Source organism: Rhynchophorus ferrugineus, unplaced genomic scaffold (genome assembly GCF_030347505.1).
Source record: "Rhynchophorus ferrugineus isolate W39M unplaced genomic scaffold, kcgeb_rfMv2 rfM9, whole genome shotgun sequence".
NCBI classification, from domain to species: Eukaryota; Metazoa; Arthropoda; class Insecta; order Coleoptera; family Curculionidae; genus Rhynchophorus; species Rhynchophorus ferrugineus.
This window is the reverse complement of record NW_027472588.1, coordinates 7,601,735-7,616,898: the sequence shown is the minus strand read 5'-3', so window position 1 is coordinate 7,616,898 and position 15,164 is coordinate 7,601,735. Positions and strand designations below refer to the sequence as shown.

General features: G+C 29.8%; 2 protein-coding genes across 2 annotated transcripts in view; one reads left to right on the top strand and one right to left on the bottom strand.

Moving 5' to 3' along the window:
* The window catches only part of LOC143202178 (uncharacterized), a 29,928-nt gene extending 16,943 nt beyond the window's left edge, over positions 1 to 12,985 (top strand). Inside the window, exon 5 of the mRNA XM_076413475.1 lies at positions 12,742 to 12,985. Coding sequence (XP_076269590.1) covers positions 12,742 to 12,842 — 101 coding nt within the window. The 3' untranslated portion in view covers positions 12,843 to 12,985. The remainder of the gene's footprint in view (positions 1 to 12,741) is intronic.
* LOC143202177 (uncharacterized) overlaps positions 1 to 15,164 on the bottom strand; it is a 262,136-nt gene that overhangs the window by 39,784 nt on the left and 207,188 nt on the right. The gene's annotated exons all lie outside the window — the stretch shown is intronic.

Below are 15,164 nucleotides of genomic sequence, written 5' to 3'. Positions count from 1 at the left end.
ATTGAAGCCGGTTTCTTCAGTAATGCTTGCACCAAATTCAATAATTTGGAATACATTGCTGTAATATTGAATATTCGTCAAGAAATGCTTTAAAGAATGATGTTTTTATCCAGTACTCAGCGTTGTTCAGTCCAGTAATGATGTATTGATGATGACGATGATAATGTTGATTCATATACTAGTACTAGTATCTTTTAATAATGTTCCATGTGATTATTTTAAAACTTCTTCAATTCTTTACTTAGTTATTGTTAAACATAATGGTATTGCATAACCAAAACTGTCCTAAAAATAAAACGAATTTTGATAAATTCGAATAAAATTGGAGTAAATGAAATAACAGTGATCGTATTTAATGGACCCGTCTGTTTTGCATATTTAGTACATTTACATCCCGTAAATTTATTTAAATTTGAAAGCTTTATGCAACGCCCTGACGTTAAATGTTTCAGAGGAACAAAATTATATCTGTCAACGTGGACGTTATAAATTATAATTAAGCTTTTGTTGATTATTTTGTTTCGAAATTTGGATATTATGCTCCTTATTTCTTTAATAGTACGAGTAAAGACGCCTTGATATTTCTAAACTTGTTTACTTGTTTATTTTAGATATTTATTATCTATTATATTAAAAAAACTGATTTGTATTGTTGTAGTGGGCACCAAAGTTGCTCAGTTCGTCACATGGGTGAGAATTATATGATTTCAATATTTGCATACAAAACCATCCATTACATATGCAATTCTTGATAATGCTTTGTCTGCGTGTGTGTGTATGTGTGGTGGTATCGTGGTCGGCTCAGACAAGAATGTAGATTAATTTCGGTGCTAGACTAATTTCGTAAATATCAAGGTCCCATGATAAATAATCCCGTTTGACATTCGGTCGGTCCTTAACGAAAAACAAAACGAAACTGGTTTCTCCAAATGCCATATTTGTTGGAGTATTTCCGATTATTGTGTTCGCGAACAATATATACGCGACATCAAAGAGTGATGTGTGAGTTTAGTCGCGTCGCGTCTATCCGAAATACGACGGCTTGTCGTTTCAGATCAGATAATGATTGACTTTTCGCTATCGCGATAGGACATTTGCGTTGGCGGCGGTATGACGAAATCTAGTTGGCTCTGCTGCTTTGTCTGACTTTGTTGAAAAATAATTTGTCTTGCTTGTATATCCTTCTTGACCTATCTGTCCACTGTAATAATTTTTTCCAGGCCCTATATCAATCAGATTGTGTTAAATATGAATTGATAGTGAGAAAGACATAATGCTCTAGGGCCATATTGTTCGGTCATCTGATCTATATCGAAACCATAATCCATTTCAGGTCTATATCCAAAAAACATAAATTATATAAAATAGAATATATTAGTTGCATGTATCGAGTAACAAATTGAAATAACTCGCTCTTTAACTAGGTTGGTTGATTTCTGCTAGTCCTTTAACAGGTGGTCGTCAAACCAAGGTAAAAAATGTTATGGCTCACTTCTCTACTCCGCTCCAGGAATAAAACCATTCCTGTTTCCAGCATGAGGAACAATATGTTCGCAATGAAATATTAATAAATGTTACAGCTATCAAAACTTAATCAAATATTGCTACAACTGTTACCATTTTCCATCAACTTTTGTTGTCTTTACGCTTTTACGCTATTTATTATCCTCTTGACATGAATGTATTGATGCCCAATGTTCTATATTTTGGACCATATTTTTTTCTGGACTATACTGTTATGGTCAATAGATTTTGTTATATTGATGGTGTTGATTCTCTTCATATTCCGCAATAATTATGTATATCTACTAACGTTCTTTTCCTCTTTATCTTACATTTGGCATTAAGTTCGAATTCTCCTGCATCCATATCTACCACTTAAATATTACTGGATTCCAGATTCAAGTTTTAAATTTACTGTTACCTGTTACCTGTTATTGTTCTAGATTACTAACCATCGGCGTTAAAAATACTTGTGCATTTTTCAGTGAGTCCAGAGTTTGTTTTATCACATGAGTGTAATGACGTAAGATAAGCAAAGTTTTGAAGGTATTTGATTTATTATCATTTAGAGTTAAAACAATTGTGTCTGCTAAAAATCCTAAGAGATGTTCATGTTTTGCGACATAATCTATGTTTTTGGGTGTACTAAATCTGAAAATGGTTTCCTTTTTGTCATAGAATAATTCGTTTTTTGACAATTCGGATAATAATATTAAGCGAGTTATTAAATGAAAATAAAAGAGAATTGCCTTAAAAATGTTTATTTTGCATGAGTAGCAAGTTTATTTACACACCATTAACAATACATATTTTTTACTCTAATATACGTTTACTAACACACACTGAAATTTTTTTATAGTAAGAGCATTATATTTGTAAGTTTTGTACGTTTTTGCTTGTGGGAAATATCTGGAAGATCTCTCACGAAGTGTTCAATAATACTCTGATAACATTAATGCCCTCCATCTTCCTTGGTAGCTTTTCTTCATTTCTTTAATGTTCAGATAAAATTGGCCAGCTTGCTCATTTTGCTCACCACTCACATTTTGCAAATTTTCTGGAAATTAGTTGAGGTGGGAAAGAATAAAATGCACTTTTAGACTCATTAAGGAATCTAAACTTTGAAACACATTCAGCATTATTTTGACGATTTGTTCATAGGGTCTTTATGATTCACTTCAAGGTAATCCACCGTTCCTTTAGAAGATCCTTCATGCTGATGCTGAACTTTGAGTCAGTCACAAGTGGTCAAATATTTGCAAACTTCGAAACTATATATTTAAAGAAATTTCTATTTATGGAAAATATTTTATTTTGCGAAGAACGAATTTCAAGTACTTGTAAGTTTTTTTGGAGTGTATGGAATGAACTATAGGGATGGAAGTCTTTTAAGTGTTTTTTTTGATGAATCTGTGAAAAGAAGCCATTGCGTTGCATCGTATTGGATCATAGTAAAAAGTAACCTGACCAGTTTTCACCAAACCAAAATACATAGAAATATGCTGAAAATACTTAAACAGCTTCTATGTTGTAGACCTGTGTTATTGTTATAATATTGTAACTTAGTCCTTGTTGTGGCAATATAGGAATTAAATTTTGAGTTATTAGCTCATTGGTCTTAGTTAACCGCCTGTAGTTGTTTGTTAATTCTAAGTAACTGTTAATCTAAAGGAATTGTAAAGATTGTAACGTACTGATTACTTCCAAATTCTGCACCTATCTAATACAACAATTATTTTTGATACTCTCAACTACAATAACTATAATTATGATATTAAGAAGCGATTGTTTTTTATGTTAAGTAGTGGTATCAATCATCCTGTATATAATATAATGACGTGATATTTCCAGTTATTTAATGATTTTTTTAAAAGTCGTAACTGTTTACACTTCATGCGAATAAATGTTATGTTTTGATAAAGGAAATATTCGCCTATTAATACTTGTACTTTCTCGTCTCTGAACTGTAATTACTGGTTAATGTTTAACTTTATTTTGTCAGTTTGATTTGACTTTCGATTCATGTTTAACACATTAGGAATACCGAAAAAAATACCACTCATTTTATATGCTTTCGATGCAAAATTAATTCTCGTCAGATATGCGCTAATAGTTAATATTTTATTTATTAAGGTATTTACGACGATGTAATAAAATCTATTAAATAATTTCCGACAAAAGTTTCAGTTTTCTTCCAAGTTATCAGAAATCGACTAGTAGATTTTAATTGCATGTAATTGAGGAAAACTATCTAAATAAATTGTAACTTGTATTGAATATTTGAATAATTCTTCAGGTTCATATTAAAACTGATAGCAAGTATAATTAATATCAATAAAATAAACAATTTAGAAATTAGTCCGGGATATATTTTTGTAATTGCTTTATCCGAATTTTATTTTCGATAGGTTTTAGTAATTGTTGGTCACTTAATCTCAATAATACTATTATCACATTACGCATTATTGGTTATTATTAATTTTTCTTATCAAATGTAACACTGATCCCATAATTTCTAATAGTCTACTTTACACCCCTTTCTATTACCAATACTGTAAGAGTTTCATCATTCTCTTTACAACAAATACATTTTGGCCATATAAAAGACTCGAAAATCTAAAATAAATAAAAATGAATATTCAGATTTAGATCTAAGATTTCAGATCCAAGCTTAAATAGTCTTTGATGGATGTATTCCCACTGGTTCACACTACAAAAGTTTAGAATATGTCATAATTTTTACACATGGCTTAACTAAATTAATTCAATCTCTTCGAGCCCTTGTAGTCCTTCGATGTGTTTATGTTTATGCAATATCCTTAGTTTTTTGGGAATATCTTCATTTCTCATATATCATGGGACGTTAAAATCGCTGTAAAGCACCTTGTTTTGAATAGGTCCATACTGGTTTCTAAATTTGTGTATATAACAACAATTTGTTGTAGAGTAATAATAACATTCCGATTGTTGTTTAATCAACCACCTCATTTTTTGAACTTCGCATCAGGATCTATTCGTTTCTTTTTAGCATGCTTTTTGCACTTGAGTTTAGAATCCAATGTCATGACCAAGTATGTTGCAGTGTTTGCATATAGTATTACTCTATAACCAGTTGTTACTGGTAGGTAATCTATCTTTTTATATGATGTATACTACACCCTTATACATACTTTTTATTGTTTTTTGTATCATTACTAGAAAAAAATTATTTTGTAAAATTAGAGATACATAATGCATAATATGTTTACTAAAGGGTGATATCAGGACCTTTTGATTGGTAACTTAGGAGGGCAATTGAAAAGTACACGGCCTGACATAGAGATGGCGCTACTAGAATCAAATCCATATCTGTTTTAGTTAGCTCTAATCATCTAACCGATGTGTCTATAAATTTGACACCCGTCGGATCATTAGTTTGTGAATTATAGCATTTTGAGTGAAGGAACTTTTGTTGTTGTGAAAAAAATGGATAAAAAGGAATTTCGCATTTTAATAAAATATTGTTTTTTGAAGCGAAAAAATATAGTTGAAGCAAAAACTTGACTTGATGCCAAGTCTCCAGACACTGCCCCAGGAAAATCAACCGTCAAGGAACGGTATGCTAAGTTTAGATGTGGTTAAATGAGTACTGAATACGGTGAACGCAGTGGACACCCAAAAGAAGTTGTTACCGACGAAAACTTCCAACAAAAAAATCCACAAAATATTTTGAATGACCGTAAATTGAAATTGAATGAAATAGCAGACATTCTGAAGATATCAACTGAACGTGTACATCATATCATTCACGAATATTTGGGTATGAGAAAGCTTTGTGCAAGGTGGATGTCGCGCGAGCTCACTTTTGACCAAAAACAACGAGTTGATGATTCCGAGCGGTGGCTAAAGATGATCAAGCATAATAAACTCGAGTTTTTGCATTTTTTGCGATGTGTGACAATGGATGGAACATGGCCGTGGGAAAACGCCTGTGTTTTTCTAAAATCCTATGTGATTATTATTATAATACTTTTGTGATTCTTTGATACCGTCGTTATATGTTAAAATTATTCCTTGGATGCTAGTATAGTGGCTCCTTGTGCTAGATTGTTCCAAATTCCAGATGTAGATTGTTGGTTCACCACAATTTTGGCTAACATAAGGTTATGACTTCCGTATATTAGGCCGTATATATAATTCAATGAAAAGGAAATAACTATTAACTAATATTATATACTGTTGTTTCATCGATAGTATAATCAAACAAAGAGGGCATAACTGAGAAAAACATTTCAGCCAGATTTCTTTCGATGCCGAATCATAACTCATTCCTTTTGATGGTTAAATTACCATACTCGCCATATCTGGTTATTATTAACCATCATTTGATCGCAGATCTTAAAAATTGTTATAGAGAAGAAGATTTTCTTTAAACACGTTTGATTCAACGAAAATCAAATTTCTTTCTGCAAAATACGTTTATAAATATTTGAGTTGCATTAAACAGTTTATAGTTTCAAAAATGACCTTATTCTAACAATTTTAAAAATGCTGTAAAAACTGTGCTATTACTACTTTGTTTGATGTATAAAGATATATGATATTGAAGTTGAATTGAGTTAGGTGTAGTAAAGCTACTGAAATAAGTTGTACTTTAGCTTATTGAATTTTGTGTTTTTAAGCTCTATGTTGGTGTGTTCTCTTGATGGATACTTTTGCTCTTTTACATGTAGGATCTTTTTTTTTACGAATTTACATTAAATTTATAGAAAAGGTTGCACTAATACAGTAATATTTTGAGTCAGTTTCAAGGCAATCCATCAACAATCAATTGAATCATTGTCTTGGTAGATTTTTTAGCACGGATTTGCTTTGGATCCGAAATTTTTGGATCACACCACTTCTTATAAGTATAATATAAGTATATATATATATATATATATATATATATATATATATATATATATATATATATATATATATATATATATATATTTCGAATTTCTAAGCCGATGTGCTGCAAAATATTGGTGATTACATCAATGTCAAGTATTTAAGATTACAATGATGTCAAGTATTTAATAATTGGTAAATTATTAAATACTTGACAGTAAATAAATTATAGATTGGTACAAATCACCAGATCTACATCTACATTTCGATTAAGTGGATAGTTATTTTGGCAATACGCAGTTATGTAACATTTTATACAACCCATGATACCAAAAGAAATTGAAATTTTTTTAATAAGTAGAAGTATATAATATTTTGAAATAATCCCGATCACGTCATTGCAAATGTGCAGTAATTCGATATCGTCATCGATTTAACAGGGCACCAAGCCTTATTTGATTTGGTAATCTGCTATGTAATGGATCTATCTCATTTTAAGATTGTCAAAATAATGAATATACTTTTATCTCCTACTGGTAATATCTGTGGCTTTCAATTGATATATAGTGTGTATTTTTTAAATAAATAATTTCTGCAAAATTCATACAAGCATGTTAATATTATACATTATAATAATAAATTATCTTACATAATATTAAACTTTGACGGCCGCGAATTCATTTAATTTCATTACATTTCAGTATTAGATGCTAAACTGATACGTAGAAATTACAACTAATAGTGATCTCTCAAAATAGTCTCATACCATTTCAGTTAGCAATTCTTTATTTAGGTGAAACACATAATGAAACATTGAGTCAGTTGCTAACAAGTTTTTATTGATGAAATATGTTTACTTTGTACCTTCTAGTATTTTTTCATGATTTCTAGTAGTACTTATCTTTTTAAATCACATTAGAAAGTAAAACTAAAAGTTGGACTAATTTTTTAAATCCTCAGAATTTAGAAGAATATGCATGGTAACAATTACAAGTAAAGTATATTATATAGTATAAAATGTAGTAACAATAGTGTTACATTAACTATTCAAATTATTTAAAATTAATTCGAAGTCTTGTTGTGAATAAACTATTCTGTAGACCGTTCTGTAGGATTACGTATAGTGCATTCATTTTTTAAAAATTGTTGTGTTTATTATATAACCAATTAAAAAGTACAATTAACAGATGTAGATGTAGATTAACTATTTAGTCGGTAATGTATATAACTGATGAAAAAGGTGATAAAACTTCCGGAGATTTGAAATTAGCATTGTTTACAACTTGAGCAACGTGAAATAACAATATACAGTTGCGATAAGTTTATTTTAACACGTAAGGAGAATATTTTTGATATTTTGAAATAATTACTAGTAATACTGATGAAAAGGATTCCTCATGTAAAATATCTGAATACTGTTTTTACTATTGAATATTAATTTTCTGAATATTGTTCGTACACCTTGTCTTCGTCTATTATATACTAATATTATTCTCATCTTATTCACTATTTAAGTGTTTTTTTTAGTCTAATATAAAAAATATAGATTTATTTTTATTATTAATAAATGTAATATTTTTGTAATTTATATTTTTGTGTGAACACTATAATTTTATAAACCCATCTAATTAAATCAATATATAATAGGTATGTCACTTTTAACATCTTGATAACAATATTTCACCATTCACCAATAAGTATATAACAAATCTCATTATTAAAACACTTAAATTATTTTTATTATTTCACACTAAAATTATAATTAATGATTATATATAAATGGGTTATAAAAATATTTTTTGATAAAATGACTTTCGTTGGTATATTGTTGAAAAAATATTAAAATTTTCCGAATGGTTACTAAACTTCTGTGCTGTTGAAGTGTACCAAAATTGTTTTAACATATACATTTTCTTTATTATTGTTTTTCCTCATATCTATAGAGGAATAAAAATATATAATTTTTTTATTCACGAAGTATTTTCCAAATATTGAAATTAGTACAGACATTTAAAGAAAATTGAATTATCATTTTAGTAAATCGAATCAAGGAAAAAGGGGGAAAGAAGAAAAAAGAGTTTTAACTTAATTAAAATATAACATTAACGTGATAGGTTAACACTTATCATTTCAAAATTTCAGCATTAATTTCTACGATATAAAAATATAACAAAAATAGCAGCTGCACAGTTTCTTAATTTAATATTTGCACAACTATATTTTTGTAAAATTATTATAATTTACAATGCTCTTGTGACAGTAATAAATCTTTTTTTAACCTACAAAACATTAATATATAAAATTCAGCAAATTTATTACTCAGTGACTGATTAAATAGTTCTGCTGTAAAATTCGCAAAATTTAACATTCTAAGCGCTTCTTGTGTCACTGTCATAGTAATTTTATAATTTAGTATTGCATCCGATAGAAAATTAATATACATATATTAATTAGAAAATTAATATATATATATTGTTGTGCTTCTTTTCACGAATTTGTATTAAATTTGTGAAAAGTGTGTTTATTGAAGCTGACGGAAGAATATTATTCAGCACAACATACAAGAAAAATGCATTTGAAAAGAAAGGGTTATCATACTTTATAAAAAAAATCATCTATACAATTATCCTGTTATATGTTTATTTATTTCTTCATTAATTTTATTTCATCCGGGTATTCTGGTAAATGTCAGAGTTCTCAATATTACAAGGATTTCCACGCAATCTTAATGGCTTACTTTTACGTATTTCTCAATGTGGTTTCGTATTCAAATTCAGAACTTTTAAGATATCATTTAGTTCCTAATGCACATAACATAACAACAAACATGATGCGGCATTTTACGTTTCCTTGTAGTGGTTGTTGTTGATTCGATTTTAGATGATGGATTGTCGGCAAAATCAAGATCGATTAACGTGTCATGTTTTTTTCAAATAGTTTGTTTGTTTCAAAATAGAATTAAACAAATACTATGAGAGAAGAAGGAAGAGCATTACTTTAATGTTGTTTTTTGAGTGCAATAGGATTTTAAAATTATAACTCTTTGATTAATATTGATGACATTAACCGACTTTAAAAAACGTGGAGGTTCTATGTTCGTCTATATATATATATATATATATATATATATATATATATATATATATATATATATATATATATATATATATATATATATATATATATTAATGTATGGTCGCCGATTTCTACGTCAATTATAGACCGATGTTCAAAATTCTTTTTTTATTTGAAATAGTGCGAAGTGATGGATGAAACCAACTCAGCTTCTGAGAGAACGAGGGGTAAACCGAGGGAAAACCTCAAATTGTAAAGGCATGTACAATATTTTCACATAATTTTTTGTCTAAAATAATGATATATTGGTGTATAACGTTACTGATGACTGCGCTGAACTGATGTGAGGAAAAATCGGAAATAGTTCAGTGTAAATCAGTCAGTTTGCTTTTTAGGCAATAAACACATTATATGAGACGCTGTAGAAACGTTATAGGCAACTGTTTCTATGGTGTAATAGTTAGAACGTTAAGTATTTGGAACATTTATCAGATCATCTAGACTAGCTAGTGGACCCCGGGACCTGAAACCTTCTTTAATTTCAATCATTGCTTCTTTATTCCTATTTTTCCTCATTCGGGCTGTACTATCGATTGTAACACTAAATAAAATAACTGCGTGATTTGTTGAGTAAATATCTAACACTAAAAAGACAAAGCTAATATATTTTTAACAAGAAACTGAATCTACTTCAAAAAATAAATAAAAAACTCTCTAAAAAGTAACATACAATCAAATTTATATTTTTAATACAAAAATAAAAACGTTTTAAAATAGAATATGTATATAACAATGGTTGTAATAACTAAATGAAAATACACAGAAAGTATATTTAACCTATCTACTACACGAATTTTATATTCTACCATATACACACTTTTAATAACGTTCAATACCTACCTAAACCTATTTATTTAATTAAAATATTATTTTAACTACTACCAACTGAACATTTTGAAGTCGTTGCCGAGCAACAAATTTGACATATCTGTATTCGTGATTTAATTTTGTGTGGGTGTCACAGAATTATATTATTATTGTATTGTTCAACACCTTGTTCAAAATATTTTCATATAGAATTCGCCATTTGAAATGGATTTACCGCACGAGAAATTAACGGTCAAAAAAGTTAAACATACAATAATGAGAGAGATTAATATTAAAAAAGCTCCTGGTTATGACTTAATTACGGGCAAAATTTTAAAAGAACTATCAGAAAAGGCTATAAAACTATTAACATATATATTTAATGCTATGCTACGAATTAATTACTTCCCTAGTATCTGGAAAGTAGCTAAAATTTTAATGATACTTAAACCAGGAAAAATACCAGAAGATGTGACGTCCTACCGACCTATAAGTTTATTACCAATAATCTCAAAAGTTTTCGAGAAATTATACATAAAAAAGCTAAACTATATAATAGAAAAAAGAAAAATTATTCCAGAACATCAGTTTGGCTTTCACAATAAGCATGGGACTATAGAACAAGTGCATAGACTTGTAAACCAAATAAACGCTGACCTAAATGCCAAAAGATATTGTTCGGCTGCTTTCCTAGACATATCTCAGACTTTTGACAAAGTATGGCATACGGGCTTGCAGGTTAAACTAAAGAAACTTTTCCCTCATCCGGACTATCAGGTACTAAAATCGTATCTCACTGACAGTCATTTTATTGTAAATCAAGGCGATGAACATACCGAATTAAATCCCATATATTCAGGAGTTCCGCAAGGTAGTGTACTGGGTCCAGTACTGTATCTTCTGTATGCGGCTGATCTGCCCACCACAAAAATAACTACTGTAGCAACATATACAGACGATACAGCAATCTTAGCACCCCATGAAGATCCAGTCACAGCATCAATAAACCTACAAACCCACCTGGACCAAATACAATTATGGTTGAAGACATGGCGCATTAAAGCCAATGAATCAAAATCCACGCATATAACGTTTACCCTGCGTAGAAGATCATGTCCACCAGTGAATATCAATCATCGTCAACTCCCCCAAGCAGAGCATGTTAAATATCTTGGTATGCATTTAGATCGACGCCTAACCTGGAAGAGGCACATACTCTCTAAACGGAAACAACTGGGGCTAAAATTATATCAAATGTATTGGCTCATTGGGCGCAAATCCAAGTTACGGAAACAACTGGGGTTAAAATTATATCAAATGTTTTGGCTCATCGGGCGCAAATACAAGTTATCATTAGATAACAAGGTATTGCTGTATGAGTCTATACTCAAGCCCATTAGGACATATGGAATTCAACTATGGGGTACCGCTAGCAAATCTAATAGATCCATCATTCAACGGTTCCAAAATAAGGTGTTGCGTGCCATTGTTGCTGCTCCTTACTATATTTCAAATAAAGTGATACAACGCGATATTTCTCTAGAACCTATAACGAGTGTAATTCAACGTGTTTGTGTGAAGTACTTCGAAAGAGTGTCAGTGCATCCCAATGTACTCGCTAATCAGCTAAATATGCGACGTGATAGTGAAGTGCGTAGACTAAAACGTTTAACACCACCTGATCTGATTACCGGACATATGTAGATTTTAGAATAAGCATTAGAATAAGACTAATTAATTAAGATAATATTTTATACAGAAGATTGCTTAATGAAGTGATTTTCTACATGCCATGTATATATAATATAGACAGAAGAAATACTTATTGCCAATAGGGCAGATTGTGGACTCACGAAGAGTAATAAAAAAAATATATAGAATTAACCAGGGGTCAGAGTTAGAAGTACAAAAATAAGACAATTAGTGATAAAATCGACACTGATAAAACAATGAATAAAACAACATAAACAAAAAGTATTTTTTTTAATTAATTAGTCTAATAATTAGTCTTTTATATCTCGGAGTTGCTTTCCACAGCGAGTAATCTGTGCCTTCTTCTGGGCTTAATTCACTTACATATTTTTCGACGCAACTCTGTTTATATTCTTTAATATTTTGATTTGTCTGATAGTAATTCTATAAAATATTGTGTTCTATGGAGAATTTCTGATTCCGTTCCATATTCTTCGTCTTTTACCGATTCTTAAATTTCAAGGGCTTCTTTTGCAGCCACCAAATAAAAAATTTAAACACGTGCATAAGAAATGGGTTGGGTAATTAAACATAAATGTAGTTATTATGACATGAAGGATTTTACAATTTGAAGCCAATCTTGATCTCCCAGTTACTAATCAATAAAGCAATAATGGATGTGTAGTATGAAAATTCTATTGAGAATGTTATTGATGTTTTTGTTTATTACAGACTTCAGCAAGACCTATTTTGGGGACTATGAAGCAGCCTACGCATATCCAGGAAACTATGACCTGCACGACTTTTATAGTGATGTTCATTCACATTACTAATGGTACACTCAAATGTTAACAACATAACATTGAGGAAGCTTTGTATTTTATTCATGATAATATTTATGTACAGCACACGTGGATAACTCTGATTTTCTATATTAGTTATTATTGTAATTACTTTTCTCATATAGCTTTTAACAAAAAATAGATATTAAGAATGTGTATTTTAGCACTTTGTTCACCTGTATAAATTACTTTTTATGTATGTTATGTAATATTTAACCAAAGATAGATTTATTGTATAAAACACTTTTGCCATAATAAAAGTTTTGCAATAGTAATAACGCATTGTAAATAAAAATTAAAACAAATGCTCATTCAGCAATCGCATGTATCTTCATTATTCTCTTGTTCAATCTATGCAATAATTTAGAGGTCCAAAGCAACGTCCTTGGTATTGCCACGTTGTCAGAAAGGTAAGAAAAGTTGTAGAAAATGAAAATATTTTATTAATCAAATATTGTGAAAATTTTTGTCAATGAAGGCCTTTTAATTTTTCCTTGACCCAGCGGAGTATTTTAGGTACCCCAGATACGGTTTCCTTTTAATAAAACTCCAAATGATTTTTTGATGGTCAATTGAAAACATTTTTTGTTTATGTTTTATGTAAAAAACATAAAATGCATCGTGTCACAAGTCAGTGAAAATGATGGCAAAAATCCATGAATTGGGTTTCGAGTTGCTTCCTCATCCACCGTATTCTCCAGATCTAGTCCCCAGCAACTATTTCCCGTTCTCAGATTTCAAGAGAATGCTCGCTGGGAAGAAATTTTCGTCGAATGAAGAGGTGATCGCCGAAACTGAGGGCTATTTTGAAGCAAAGGAGAAATCGTACTACAAAAATGGTATCGAAAAGTTAGAGCGTCAATATAATCAGTGTATCACTCTTGAAGGGAATTATGTTGAATAAACTATCTAAATTAATGAAAATAATTTTGCCAAAAAAGGCGTTTTACTATGGTAGACCGGGAACTTTTCAATTGACCTGTTAGGTAATCCTAGAAAATATATTACAAAGCCTACTTTGAAACAATTTATTGGATTGACTTGCAATTTTGGTTGGATATCGTATATACTAAAAAAATAATTATTTAACTGCAAATAATAATTTAATATCAAAATGAAAATATATATTTTTTTTAATTATAAACAAACTGTTAAAAAATTATTACAGTTTTATTTTATAACTTTGCAAAAAGTCATGCATAATATACGTTAGTTGTCGAAGTGTCAAAATGGGATATCATAGTTACTCCATACGGACTGAGACGTAATTTTTTGTATTACGGCTCCAGAAAGGTTAAACTGAATAAATGATCAGAAAACATGCAATCATCTAATATTTTTAAATAATTTAATATAATAATTTATTAATTTTAATTATTAATTATTAATTTATTTTGAATTACTATTACTATGTATTAATAATATCTCTCACATTTCTATTAGTGTTCAGATTATTTGTCAAGTTTATTTGGAAGGATCCATGTCTGAGAAATACACAGTGTTTGATTGGCAACGCATTTTACAACTTGTGTTTAGATAACTAACTGCTTGAGTCAACTTGATACTTAGCAAAACTGGTTATGTTAATATTTAACTCTTATCTTTGCCATTATCTGTCTAACGATCAGCTTTTAATGCATCAGTCTTAAATGCTCTGACGAACCTTGAAGAACTATTTAGCCAAACAAAACTACTTAGCAGATATATTGCTGAAGCACTGACACATATTAAAAGGTAACGGTCAAAGAAAATAGCGTAATTGTTGATTTCAGGCACTCGGAGGTTTATTTCGATTTTGACCCGGTAAGAGTTTAGAAAAGCAATTGATATAATGCACTTATGTCCAAGGTTACCTCGATTTTACGATCGGCCATTAAACGCTGTCGTAATTGTCTATTTAAAGTCGATTCATCTCTCGACCTCACCATTGTGCTTGTGTTGCCTATATTCAGTGTAATAAATTTTCTGCCAGCTATTATAAATTTACCTGATACGAAAAATCATTGAAAATGCACGCACGTCGTGCATAGATATTTATTACTCATAGAATTTAAAAATTATATTAATTAAATTGCTTTTACGGCAAGGATATATCTTTAATCTTAGAAATCTTAAGGAATAGAGAAGTAAGTGAAATTGATTAAATTTTATTTTAGCGAAAAATAAAAAATATTTGACGTGTTCAAACATAATGGGAATTTTTCTTCGAAAAATTCTATTTTGTATATCAAGGGTTCAGAATAGTTCTTACTAGGTGCTTATCCTCAAAATTTCAACAGGTAAGTGACAATATAAATAATTGGACACAAGCTT